The 14,254-nt window shown below is 42.7% G+C and overlaps 1 protein-coding gene across 2 annotated transcripts in view; it reads right to left on the bottom strand.

Moving 5' to 3' along the window:
• The window catches only part of AOX1 (aldehyde oxidase 1), a 70,050-nt gene that overhangs the window by 23,119 nt on the left and 32,677 nt on the right, over window positions 1-14,254 (bottom strand). For both annotated transcript variants that reach the window (XM_068968712.1, XM_068968711.1), the window contains exons 19-23: window positions 12,925-13,047; window positions 9,506-9,602; window positions 5,888-6,012; window positions 3,482-3,615; window positions 1,444-1,531 (exon numbers count right to left, since the gene is read on the bottom strand). In XM_068968712.1, coding sequence (XP_068824813.1) covers window positions 1,444-1,531; window positions 3,482-3,615; window positions 5,888-6,012; window positions 9,506-9,602; window positions 12,925-13,047 — 567 coding nt within the window. The remainder of the gene's footprint in view (window positions 1-1,443; window positions 1,532-3,481; window positions 3,616-5,887; window positions 6,013-9,505; window positions 9,603-12,924; window positions 13,048-14,254) is intronic.

The raw sequence follows: 14,254 nt of genomic DNA, 5'->3' as shown, positions 1-14,254 counted from the left end.
AAATGTTATCTCCTTTAGGACAAAGGTTTCCTCAGTTAATTTCAACTGAACTAAACCAAATTCAAAATATAGCTTAGGGTGAATATAAGTTGAAAAAGATCCATTCATTACCTTCTAACAGGTACACTAGTTGTGGTAGAAATGATGCAACGTGTTTAACAAATCCTGCTGTCTTTCATCCTGGGCACATTGGAAGACTACATTTCCCATCCTCCCTTGCAGGTAGGTGGCAAAGTTCTGGCCATTAATGTGTTGATTAAGGAAAGGACCAACTCTTCCAGGCCTGGTGCTTAAAACATCTCCCATATGACACTTCTGTTCCCCCTCTCTTCCCTTCCCTTGTCTTCCATCCTTTGCAGAAGGGCCAGGGGAAGACAAAGAGTATTTAGAGCAGTGCTATCTGATGGAACTTCCTGTGATGATGGCAGTGTTCTCTCTACATGTCCAATATGGCAGCCACTAGCCATAGGTGGTTTCTGAGCACTTGAAATACAGTTAATGCAACTGTGGAACTGAACTTTAAATTTTATTTAATTTAGTAGATTTAAATCTGAGGGGATGATGGTGGTATTGTTAGATAAAAAATAACTGAGTCTGTGAATGAATAGCAGGGCTCTCTCATCTACCCCCACTCCCACCCTCCAATGACTGCACTGGGCTGTTACTCGAGCAATAATTAACACAAAAAACGTCTAAGTCCCTAAGAGTTTTCAGTTAGCCCACTCTGACAAGTAAACTTATTTTTATAAAGCAAAAGAATACCTATTTTCTGCTATGGAAATTTTTCTAAGAATTAGGAATTTCTGGGACAGAGTTTAACCAAAATGAAAACTGTGTTAGTCGCTCAGTTGTGTTCGACTCATTAAGAACCCATGGACTGTAGCCTGCCAGTCTCCTCTGTCCATGGAATTCTCCAGACAAGAATACTGGAGTGGTTAGCCATTCCCTTCTCCAAGGGATCTTCCCGACCCAGGGATTGAACCTGAGTCTTCTGCATTGCAGGCAGATTCTTTACCATCTGTGCCACCAGGGAAATACCCTTGACATACTGAAAAATGAAAAACCTGTTGGCAAACAACTGCAATTTCCACAACATTACTGTTATGGAAATTATTTTTACCACCCACATATAAAAATTTGGGAATAGTGTGATTATCAGATCTACTTTCATGGAAGTATGTACATACTCCTATGTTTCCAGTTTTGCACTCTGTAGCAGTCAATTACCAGCTAGTAATTTTTTTACAAACTGACATCTTTGGGCAAAGCAGAGAAGCTTCACTGAGCCAGCCAGTACTAGTGAGCACAAGGAAGGGAAAGTTGAAGCACAGTTTCTTGATTTGCTCCTTGTTAATCCCGATTAGAGAGTAGCCAGATGCTGCCCTCTGCCTTTCTGCAATGTTATATTTCAACACAAAGCCCCCCACCCCCACCTCAACTCACTTTATACTTTCCAAGGTAAGGGTGGCGGCCTCCAGTTATTAATATGTCTTCTCCTCGTTCTAGAATGCAGCGGACCGGACGACCATGCCTAACACAGAAGAAAAAGAATCAGGAGAAGTAAACTCTTTTACCAAATTGGAATTATCCAGTGATTATGGAACTCCTAACAGGAGCCTGAGTGCAAGCCACACACATCACAGAACAACAGAGTGACCCCTGAGCCCCACTGTGAGATTCTCAGGCAGACACCGTGGCCTCCTCTCCTCTGGGTCAGGGAACAGTGCCTGGCAATCACTACTCATGGGAGGGGCTCTAGGGTATTGCTTTGGGGTGGTTTCCCACTGGGATGACAACCTCCATGATGGGCAAACAGTCCCAGGGCCACATTAGAGATGGTTACAAATGGAGGCATGGCATCTGGTCCCATCACTTCTTGGCAAATAGATGGGGAAACAATGGAAACAGTGACAGACTTTATTTTTGGGGGCTCCAAAATTATAGCAGATGGTGACTGCAGCCATGAAATTAAAAGACACTTGCTCCTTGGAAAAAAAACTATGACCAACCTAGACAGCATATTAAAAAGCAGAAACATTACTTTGCCAACAAAGTACATCTAGTCAAAGCTATGGTTTTTCCAGTAGTCATGCATGGATGTGAGAGTTGGACTGTGAAGAAAGCTGAGCACCGAAGAATTGATGCTTCTGAACTGTGGTGTTGGAGAAGACTCTTGAGAGTCCCTTGGACTGCAAGGAGATCCAACCAGTCCATCCTAAAGGAGATCAGTCCTGAATATTCACTGGAAGGACTGATGCTGAAGCTGAAACTTCAATACTTTGGTCACCTGATGCAAAGAACTGACTCAGTGGAAAAGACCTTGATGCTGGGAAGGATTGAAGGCAGAAGGGGAAGGGGATGACAGAGGATGAGATGGTTAGATGGCATCACTGACACAATGGACATGAGTTTGAGTAGGCTCCAGGATTCGGTGATGGACAGGGAAGCCTGGTGTGCTGCAGTCCATCGGGTCGCAAAGAGTCGGACACGACTGAGCAACTGAACTGAACTGAATCGAACAAATGGAGGAATTCGGGAGGTGTCTGCCTGCCAAGTACTCCCTGACAGGGCAGGTCTGGAATCAAGGTCTTCGTGTGTCATGGGACAGAAGAGTTGACCTACATTACTTAGCAAAGAAATTCAGCCTTCTACATGTGCCTGCTCCAAACACAATTTTCTTTGGTTATGTGTTGACACCCTTAAGGGAAAATGGTACTATAAATAAACGCAAGCATAACAAACGGGCTTTCTTGGTGGCTCAGCAGTAAAGAATCTGCCTCCAATGCAGGAGCCAAGGGAGATGAGGCTTCCATCCCTGGGTCGGGAAGATCCCTTGGAGGAGGGCATGGCAACCCACTCCAGTATTCTTGCCTGGAGAAGGCCATGGACAGAGGAGCCTGGAGGGCTACAGTCCACGGGGTGGCAAAGAGCTGGACACGACTGAAGCGACTGAGCACGCACACAAGTGTAAAGAAAGCAAAACACCCATTGAAATTAAGGGAAAATATATACACACACATTTTGAGATGTATTTTATATCTAATTATATGCATATATGAACCTTTTGAGATATATCTATATATCAATATATATAGATACATGGATCTATACAAATATCTACTGCAAAAGGTTGAACTGACCTGCATAAGGATATATACATTTATATATATATACAGGTGCTAAGGAGAAGTAATCTCATCTTTTCAGGATCTGCTTCTGTCTACTCTCCAGGCACATTTTTTAACTGTGGTTTTTATTCTTTTCAGTAACTTATCCTCATTTTTGTTTTTATACTATGTAGCTTGAGAATATAAAATAAAGAAGTCATAATAAGCCAGCGATTTGTGCATTTGTACATTATACGTTATTTTAAATAACCTTGACTCAGCTTCTTCCTCAGTGTTGAGATTCCACAATGTTGAGAATATTCAACGTGTCCTCATTTGATTTTTAGTCTATCGAACAGATTCTCTCCACTTACTTGTTTGCAGCAAATGCAGTGATGGCTGCCAGGACGCCAGTTTTTGTCACTTTCCCCCCAAAGGCCCCGCCAACACGCTTTACGTGACACATGACTTTGTTAGCTGAGACCTTCAAGACTGCAGCAGTTATGTCCTGTGAATGATAACAGTTTTCATTAATCTGACTCCCATGCAGCAAGGGAGTGGGTCAGTCTTACACGTTTTGATTGCTTAATGTATGTGATACACAAACTCTGGCTGTACTAAACAATAGGATGATTTCCAAAAACCTAAGCAGGCATCCAGGCTGATCTCGGTAGTACTTGGCTGTAATGACAGTGTGAAAACTATCATTTATATTACATAGTCCTTTCAATGGAATTCCCAGGTGGCACAGCAGTAAAGAGACCGCCTGCCAAATGTAGGAATTGCAAAAGATGCTGGTTCGACCCCTGGGCCTGGTAGATCCCCTGAAGTAGGAAAGGGCACCCCACTCCAGTATTCTTGCCTGGAAAATCCCTTAGAGGAGCTTAGGGGACTAGAGTCCAAGGGGTCACGGGTCACAAAGATTCGGATATGACTGAGCATGCACTCAGCAAAGAAAAAAAAGTCCTTTCAATATCAATGAGATATTTTTGTGATGATAAAAGTAAAAAAAAATTTTTTTCCTTCATGAACTACACATAAGGTATCCTTTTCAGACTTGACTCCTATAGATATCTTCCTGCAGCAGTGAGATTTTGTGGTCTTCCAAGCCTTTCTCAGACTGGGTCTTTTCCTTGCACATCACTGTCTCTACTGGACAGTGAGCATCCCTCACTTCCCATTTGGATGAAGTTGGCTAGCAGGTCTTCCCTGGATCTAGGTCTTGTTCTTCCTTGCCACGCTAATGTCTGAGGTCATTAAGTCTTTTTCATTTTACTTTTTTTTAAATTGGAGGATAATTGCTTTACAATACTGTGTTGGTTTCTGCTGTATAGTGCAAATTGGTCATACAGATATATATATACATATATAATATAAATATATATCCCCTCCCTCCTGAGCCTCCTTCCCACCACCTCCCCATCCCAGCCCTCTTGGTAGTCACAGAGTGCCAGGCTGGTGTAGGTGGGGAGCCCAAGAAGAGTGAGGTGATAAGCCCAAGGTCACTCAAGGAGTGAGGAGCAGAACAGGACTGAAGTGGAATTTGCCCAGCCCTTCTCAGAGGCCTCATTCTCCACACTCCCACTTGCTCTGGTAATGACACTGGCTCCTTGTGACCTACTGAACCAAGACCCCAGTGTCAATTCCCCTTACTTCCACCCTGAGGCTTAAACTCGCCACCCTAGGCACATCCTCCATTCCAGCATAGGCAGTCTATACTACTCTTCCCTCTTTACACACACACTGCCTGGCCTATAGGACACAGGCGAAAGGGGTTTGCCAAAGGGATGAACGAATGGTTGAATGAATGAATGAGTGGCATTTGATCTCGGTGCAGAACTGCCTGGAAACGGCTTCTTTCCTCACCATCTATAGACAAACTTCATTCTCACTGTAAATCCAGACTTAAGACTTCATCTTCATGGAATTTCCCAGACAATTCTAGGGCTTCACGAACCTCCATTCTCTTAATTCTCCTCTGTAAATTCCGACTTAGCTGACTTAGCACTTGGCTGTATTCTGCTCAATACTCTTTCCTAATTGCTTCACGTGAATTAGGTGACTATAGGTTTTGGAGGGCAGACTTTTGTCAAAAAAAATTTTTTTTTTTTTTAGTTTTATTAAGCAAGATTGAAGGCAGGAAGAAAAGGGGATGACAGAGGATGAGATGGCTGGATGGCATCACTGACTTAATGGGCATGAGTTTGGGTAAACTCCAGGAGTTGCTGATGGACAGGGAGGCCTGGCGTGCTGCGGTTCATGGGGTCACAGAGTTGGACACAACTGAGTGACTGAACTGAAATGAATTGACATACATCACTGTATAAGTTTAAGGCATACAGCATGATGGCTTGATTTACATATATTGATCACCACGGTAGGTTTAGATAATATCCATCATCTCATACAGATAAAATTAAAATAAAAAATTTCTCACTGTGACGAGAGCTCTTAGGATCTATCTCTTAACAACTTTCACATATATAATACAGCTGTGTTGACGAGTGTCATCATTTCTTTTGTAGGCTTAACAGTGCCAAGAGTATAGCAAAAGAGCCCTGCTGGTTGTAAAGTTACAGGTCCACAAAGAGAAGACCACTGCTTTCATAATACCTTAAAAGTTGTAAAGGTGTATGGATCTTAACACCCCAAAGCATATGGCTAGTAGTACTCTAAATTCCTTTAGTTTCTAAAATGACATTTTAACCTCTAATTGTTCTCGTTGTATCTTGTTGGCAAAAACCGCTTACCCACATCCCCTCCATGTGGCCCCACCTTACCTGTATGTATTTAGGGAACTGAGTAGACACATAGACATCGATTTCTTGATCCTCTCCTTTGGGAACAACCAGCATGCTTTGGGTTTCCATATAAAAGTGTTCTTGACCTCCCATGTGTATTTCACCTGTTAGAGGAAAATACACCAGAATCAAAGAAGCTGTCTGATAGCACCTCCCTAAGTGTTATCTCATTACGGAGAAATTCCAGCAACAGTGCTTCTGCTTGGGCAGCAGGCTGCATGGTGAAGGGCCACAAATAACAACAGTTAGCTTTTACTGAGAACTAAGAGCTCTGCAGGGGAATTTGCTACATCTGCCAATACAGTAAGTCACAGAGTCCTGGGGATGAATGTGTGACTTTCCAGAGTAAGATACTATGGCAAAGAGAACTGTTCTTTCTTGTAAGTGCAGCTAACTCTCCTGGACATTATACATAGTAAAAGAAACAGAAGAAGACTCTGGAAGGCACAAGTCAGACATGACTGAAGTGGCTTAGCATGCATGCATATTATAAATACAGGAGAGTAAAGGGATAAAGGGAGGTAGGGTTTTTATAATTTACTTAAACTAATAAAGTGTCACTACCAAATATACCATAAATTTAACATCTAGAACTACCACTAAAAAAAAAAAATTCACAAAGAGACACACTCAAACCACTATACATAAATAAAAATAGAATTCTAAAAAGTGTATGAGTAACCTATTGGAAAACAGGGCTAAAAATGAAAAACAGAAGTAAAAAAAAAAAGAACAAAACAGAATACAACTGTGTCAGTCATCATGTTAGGTGGAAAGCAGAACTTTTACAAATGAAAACTGTGTCCAGTAAGAGTGATTTGTAAATTATTTGAGAGGGATTCCCAAGAAAATCTTTTATATGAGAATCTGGACTTCCTCTCTTATCCGAAATCTGAATAAAGAGAGTACAGGAGAATAAGTAGATTCTACTTCTTTAATAACATATAAAGATTCAGTCCCAGTTGAAGTTTTTATCGAAAGTGTACATCAAAAACCCATTTGTCAGTAGGATCAAATCCATGGTATACAATATTAGTGATTCCGCCTATCCACCCAGAATTAATGTGGTTAAGTTTAAAAAATACAGAGCTAAAAAATATTAGACAGAGTTGTTTCTGCTTAAACCCATCAGGTGGGCAATATTTTAAGACCCTGTTACATTGTGCTGCCCGCCTCACAGCCCTGGACCCACGGTGCCCTCTCCTCATTCTACAGTGTGGCTCACAACTCTCAGCTGCAAACCAATTTGTTCAACTAATCCCTGAGATAAAATGTTATCCCAGGATGGGCTTAGGAGTGATTCCTTCGGGCGTATTTACATTTTAATGAGTTCCTTAAAGACGAAAAGCCATTAAGATATGAAGGAGTCTCTCCGTACTCTGCCCAGTAGGACAGGGTATGGGGAAGATCATTTTAGCGTCAGAGTTCTCCTGCAAATCCTGCTATGGAGATTGTTATCCACTCTCACAGTGTAAAGCCCACCCCAGCTAGTGGGGTTTCACAGAGATGAGTGAGAAGCAGCATAACGTAGAGGAGAGAACGTTAACTTCAGAGGTGAGAAACTTATATAGATTTGATTCCTGGTCAACTTCATGTCTCTCCAGCCTTAGTGGGCTCATTTGTAAACCAAATTCTTTAAAGTCCCTCTAGGATGTACGTTTGATTCCTGGGTTGTGAAGATCCTCTGGAGGAGGAAATGGCAACCCACTTCACATTCTTGCCTGGGAAATCCCACGGACAGAGGAGCCTGGCGGGCTACAGTCCACGGGGTCGCCAAGAGTCGGCCGTGACTGAGCCACTGAACAACAACCAGGGCTATGACACAGCCACTATGTAAGGCTGGGATATATATCTTCGCAGTTGGTAAAAGTCAGCAATGGCATCATTCCCTTCAAGAGCACAGTTCAAGACTTGATGTGATGCTCAACATATTTCATCTTTTAAATATTCTTTTTTCTTGGGGCATCTGTTTTCCTAAGGGGCAGATTAAGTACCATCATGATTAGTATCTCCAGTTATCTCTCATTGAAACAAGTAGTCATAAATCCATCATCAAAACATTTGGAGAATAAGCATAAAATCCCTTTGAGTCAAGAGAATGAAAACTTAAAAGCAGTACAACTGTCCATTTTACAGCTTCCTGTTCACTTTTATACTTATCAATAGGGTATTGTGCTGTTGTTCAGTCACTAAGTCATGTCCGACCCTTTGTCCCGACCCTATAGTCTGTGGCCTGCCAGGCTCCTCTGTCCATGGGATTTCCCAGGCAAGAACACAAGTGGGTTGCCATTTCCTTTCCTAGGGGATCTTCTCGACCCAAGGATCAAACCCACGTCTCCTGCATTAAGGCGGATTCTTTACCGCTGGGCTCTATAGGGTATGTGCAACTTAAAATTCAAGAAAGAGATAGATTGAACAACTTACCTAACTAAATGAAATAATTAAATAATATGTCAAGGACAAACACAATAATCAAATTCTCACACAGAAACATATTATGGAACAAACAGTGCATGGACATACTATGCAGCAAGTGGAGGAACTGCTGTCAATATCAGTATTTCTAAGATACTCTCACCATGGACTCTGTGCAGAAATGCTCCTACCTTCTCTCCCACAAAATAAACTCACCATTGAGTGTTTGCCAGATTTTACTAATCCTAAGAGTCACCTAGAGCACTGTTAAAATTCGTGAAAAATAGATTCCTAAGCTGCCCTGGATCTTCCAGTTCCAAGGGGCACAGGAATATACATACATATAGACACAGACAGACAGGCAGACAGGCAAAGAGACAGAGGCAGAGAGATATACACACACACAGAGAACAATAAAGCAGGTTTAGTGAAATGTTTATTGGGGAATCTGAGTAAAGGATAATTAGGAGGTTCTCTAATGTTTCTGCAACTTTCCTGAAATTTAAAACTATTTCAAAACAAAAAGTTACAAGAATTTTGTTAGAAAGCTCAAGTCAACTATTTTCCAAGAGGGAATGGCACCCCACTTCAGTACTCTTGCCTGGAAAATCCCATGGACAGAGGAGCCTGGTAGGCTGCAGTCCATGAGGCTGCTAAGAGTTGGACACGACAGAGCAACTTCACTTTCACTTTTCAGTTTCATGCACTGGAGAAGGAACTGGCAACCCACTCCAGTGTTCTTGCCTGGAGAATCCCAGGGACGGGGGAGCCTGGTGGGAGGCTGTCTATGGGGTCGCACAGAGTTGGACACGACTGAAGCGACTTAGCAGTAGCATAGGGGAAGGGGACAAGGAGGGAGAGAGGGAAGGAAGGAGAAAGCAGAGATGGAGAGGGGTGAAGGAGAAATCAGAAAGGATGACAGAGAAAGAAACGTGGACTTTGGAAATCCTTACAAAAGCTATCAATCCGCAGTGTTTCATGGTGCCTGCTGTCTAACATGACTAATAGCAGCAGTAGTGGCTGCTGTCTAACATGACTGTGGTCCTGCTCCTTAACCACTCTGAGCCTCAGTTTCCCGACCTTTGGGAAAACAGACACCATCTGTATAACTAACACCTGGAGCCATGGCAAGGGAGATCCAGGACTGCTTCCTCTCTCATCATCTGTTAAAGATAGTTTTACCTTCAAGAATTTGATCCACCATTTTAAATGCTTCATCCACATTTCCACACTCCAGTTTCCTCTCTGGCTCAAAGAAGGACTTGTTTTGTATAGCTTCCTAGAAGGAGAACAGAAGAGTGAGCCCCCACCAGCCCCACAGCTGCAGCCACATATGGTGCTGGATCACCTGAGTCTGGGCAGTACTTCTCTTGCTCTGGCATCACATGCAGTCTCGTCAGGACCCCATGAACTGGGTTAAGAACCATGCTGCAGAGAGACTCTCCATGGAGCAAAAGCAAATGTCCTCATTGAGTCAAAAAAAAAAAAAAAAACCACTTAGAAAACACCCAGCACCAAGGTGGTGGAACTGTTTCCAGGCCAATTATTCTCCTCATTCCACAGCCCATGTTATGCAGCCAGGGTGACAAGCCACAGGAACTTAGATCTTGGGCTCTGGACCCAGTTGGAGTTGTGTCCATCTTCTGACGTACTAGCTGTTTGACTGTGGGTCTATTACTTCACCTCTTTGAGCCTCACTGGTAAAATGAAGGTAGAGTTGTACACACTGTTCCAATAGGGTTGTAAAAAGAATAAAATAAAATAAGGCATGAATGAGCTTACATGGCATATAACAAATGTTCTGTTAATGCTAGCTGAAGGCACTCTAGTGATAAGGACATGATGGCCTTGACTGCTGGTCCCAAGCTTCTCCTTTGGGGGACTGAGTCCAGCATTTGCACTTGGGACTTCCAGCCCTGGAAGTAAGATTCCAAGTCTAGAGTGGGTACCACAAATCCACTTATATACTGGTTCCTAATGGCTTCCCCTGGGTGCCTAGTGAAGGACTATAATAGTAAGTACACATTATCAGGGATGTAGCTGAAAAATCTAGGTTGGTTTTCCTACCTATCCTTGGGAATTCATCTTGCTGTAATCCCTTGGTCCTTGGCAAGTGTGACATGTCAGCTCCTGGGAGTATTTCTATATCAGATTATTGTCCATCCATGAAATTCCAGCCTGGTGGCAGCTAGGGATTCTCCAAACTTTGGTTCCCTTTGGCCACCAGTAAGTGTCTAGACCTATCAATATACCTTATGGATATGCTGTTGTGATCCTGCCATTTCCTCCATTCAAAAAGTGGGTTGGGTTTTTTTCTACTACCACGAGGCCCAGGGTCTTTGATAGAGTGTTTGTTGATTGCTTCTAGTGTTGATTAACTGTGTGACTTTGGGTAACTCAGCCTTTCAGTTTCTGCATCAGAATGGGGATAATAACAGTTTTTACCTTATAGGATTGTTGTGAGCATTTAGTGACTTACGTAGGAAACCTGTTTGGAACCAGGTAATCACACAGAGAGCTCTAGGTGTTACCTATGGTCACGTTGATAAGAGATCCTGATTGGGAGCACCGCTTTCTCACCATGGTTATCAGCCTGACTCTTGGGGCCAAGAGTTTTGATAGCATTTCCCCATTTAAGCTATTAAAAATTCAAAAAAGCATAAGCTAGGTTAAACATGAGTGATAGTGATGGAGATCTATTTGTTTTTATCCTGTTTTAATTGATAACATACTTCCTACTGGAATCAATTCATATGATTTTCTTTTTTTACTGGAGTATAATTGCTTTACAACGTTGTATTAGTGTCTGCTGTATAACAAAGCATATGATCTCTTATTAATCTAAGACTCAGATATTCCAGGTTCAAAACAGAAATTAAGTTTCATACATCCAGTTTTGTTTTTTTTTTCCTTTGAGTTTGGCCTTTTGCTGCTTGCTCTTTGAGTAACTCAGAGATAATTTCCTGAATATTTCTTGGTCAGGAAAGTGATAAAAGAACTATAATATGCAAGGAACATGGCATATTTCCTTGCTATACACTTTGATCAACTCTTCTTGATCTAGTTGATTGATCTTGGAGAGCTTAACCTTTGATAGAAACATGAGGTATTTCTTCTCTGCAATGTCAAAGCTTGGTATTTGATATTGGGATTCTTTGGCAGACAATTCGAGCTATGCTGGTGGAGGTTGAGGTGGGGGTGGGAAGAGAGTGGTGTCTATTTGCTTTTGGAATTTTATTTGGCTGGAAAGCAGAGTGCAGGGCGGGGGTAAAGGAAAATACTTAGTCACTGGAATCTGGCAGAGAATTACAAACAAAATTTTTGATAAAATATTACGCAAATAAATTCTTACTAAGAATTCAAACTCTAAAACAAAATGTTGGGGAAGGAATGTATAAAGTCAGCAAGTATACGAGGCAATGTATGAATGAAAAGGGTTTAAGATGGAAACAGAATGAATTTGAAACTAGCCAGGAAAATTTGGAAAGCCTAATCACTCTTTGACTCCAACTAAACTTTTTTATTTTTGTTTCCTTGACACGATTCTTTTTAAATTTCAAAACACTGAAGACATTGTCCAGAAACAAACTCTATGTTCCTTGGCATAAAGCAGCATGATAGGAAATATACCCAAGGCCAAGTTCTGGAGACACTAATCTTGGCCAGCTCATTTCCTTATTTTCTGCCTCAGAGCATGCTAGTCACCTAGAGAACAATTTATTCATTAAGACGTGGAGATAATATTGCATTCCCAGATTACATTCAGTCTCTATGTGCTGAATCTAATCTACTCATGCTGTTTTCCCAACTTTCATGCTTTTATTACTTTGTAAATTATAAGAACCAATGAAATGTATGCAGAAGAATACTCATATCATTTCATGGAGATGAGTCTTAAAACCTTTATAAATTTCAAAATTGTTTTAAGAAACAGGATAGGAAATGCAGTTCCCCAATTTGTTCAAGTTGCCAAAGTAACTGTCAGCATCACAGGATCTGTTTCTCATACTTACTTAAGATATGCATTAAAGGATCTAAAACTAGGGTCACAGTATATGCTTCATGGAGCTTCTTGTCGGTTTTCACTATATACCTAAGAGTCCCGGTGAAGGTGGATATGGAGCCCTGGGTGTGCCCCCTCTTCTGGACATAGCTGGGTGCCCATCTGGCATTCTTTTCACCTGCCCCTTCTAAAGAGTGCTCAGATTTCTGTTGAGGTCTCCATCACTCCCCATACAGCTCATGAACCTCAAAGAAACCTGACCCTCCAGCAGTAACCAACAGCTCTTGCCTGTCATGAATCCAGAGAGGGACATGTGACCTAAATGCCTGATGATGCTGGGTCCCAGGACTCGTGGGGTGCTGAGTCGATGGTGTTCTCTCTGCCATCCTATGACCACAGGAGGCAAAGCCTGGACCATGGGGAGCAGGGAGCAGATTCGGAAGACTAGCTTCCTTGCTAATAGTGATAGAGTTTGAGGAAAAACAAAGCCCCTGTGTTTTGGAAGCCACTCTGAGTCAGATTTTCTCTCCTGTTTCTGGCATTTTAACTGATACACCACTTAAATATGCTCTTCTGGCCCCACCCTTGAATTCATTACCTCAATGGTTAGGATCAGCGGCTCCAAATCTCGGTAGACAATCTTCACTCGCTGAGCAGCTCGCTTTGCCTGGACCTCAGAATCGGCTATCACGGCGCAGATAAGCTGACCCACACAAGACACCTGGAATACAGAAGAGACTTCTAGTTCCAAGGAGGGCAGGCAGCAGGTCCTTTCCTTCTGCTCATCTTCCTCCTCCTGCCAGCACAGAGCTAGACACACAGTGGACTTCAGCGCAGTGCCGTGGTTAAGGAAGGCTTCTGTAGAGAAGTCCATCTGTCAGAGTTGGCCTGCTGACCTCTGGGAAGTCTCTGCACTGGGAGAGTGAGGACTTTTTGCTCCATCATTGGCAGCGGCGGCTGCAGAGGGACTGGTGTGATGCCGCCTCACGTAGAGCAGACTCAGGCTTTGAGGATGCTTGAGGGCCATCTGGCCTAGGAGAGTCAGTCCCATGGCTTGACCTGGGGCTGCCACACTGCGGACAGGGCCATTCTGAGGGGAGACTTCTGCCTTCATGACAGGAAGGACCAGAAAGTCAAGATCATCTCACCCAGAGAGGAAGGAGGGAGGGGACAGTGGTCTCTGCCCTGAACTGGGGAGCACAGGCTTTTTTAGGGAGAGACATGATTGTAGGGGCCAAGAGTGAGTTGGGAGCGGTCACCATTTCACCTGCAGGTGGGGTAGGCAGATGGCCTAAGGAGTTCACCCAGGGACCAGGGCAGAAAGTGGATGGGGAAACACGAAATGAAGGCTCTATAAAAGTGAAATAGTCAGGACTGGAAGAAGTCATGGGACCATTGGATTCTCTTTTATACCTTTTATTGTGATCCAAATCAAAACATAATCACTCATTTTTCAGATTGACATTAGATTATTAGGACTTTTCTACAGTAAGCATATAGTAGTTTTATCACCAGATAAAAATGGTAGTAAAAAAGAGTTAAATCCAGGTGCGCACACACACACACACATGTATTTGTTGGGTGTAGGTGGGTGGGGTCAGTGGGTAGATGAATGAAACAAGAATTGCAGATGTTAATCATTGTTGAAGCTGGATGATGGGTTTATGGGAATTCATTGTACTCTCCTTCTCTATTTTTGTGTGTGTTTAAAATTTCTGCAATGAAATGATTTTTTAAAGATATAGCATGATAAGGACAAATGTTAAACCAGGAATGAAACTAACAGAGACAATCAATGGCTCTGCTCTCTGCTCTCCACACACATGGGGTTTGCCGCATGACCTGGTACACAGGCACGCCCCTGAGATGCTCAGAGTCAATGTGTCCACACCTCAGGGAGTTATGCTATCGTGTGGCCCAAGATGGCT

The sequence above is a fragment of the Capricornis sumatraensis genome, chromosome 3 (assembly GCF_032405125.1).
Source record: "Capricornis sumatraensis isolate serow.1 chromosome 3, serow.2, whole genome shotgun sequence".
Taxonomy (NCBI): domain Eukaryota; kingdom Metazoa; phylum Chordata; class Mammalia; order Artiodactyla; family Bovidae; genus Capricornis; species Capricornis sumatraensis.
Note: the sequence above shows the minus strand (reverse complement) of the source record. Positions and strands in the feature narration are given on the sequence as shown.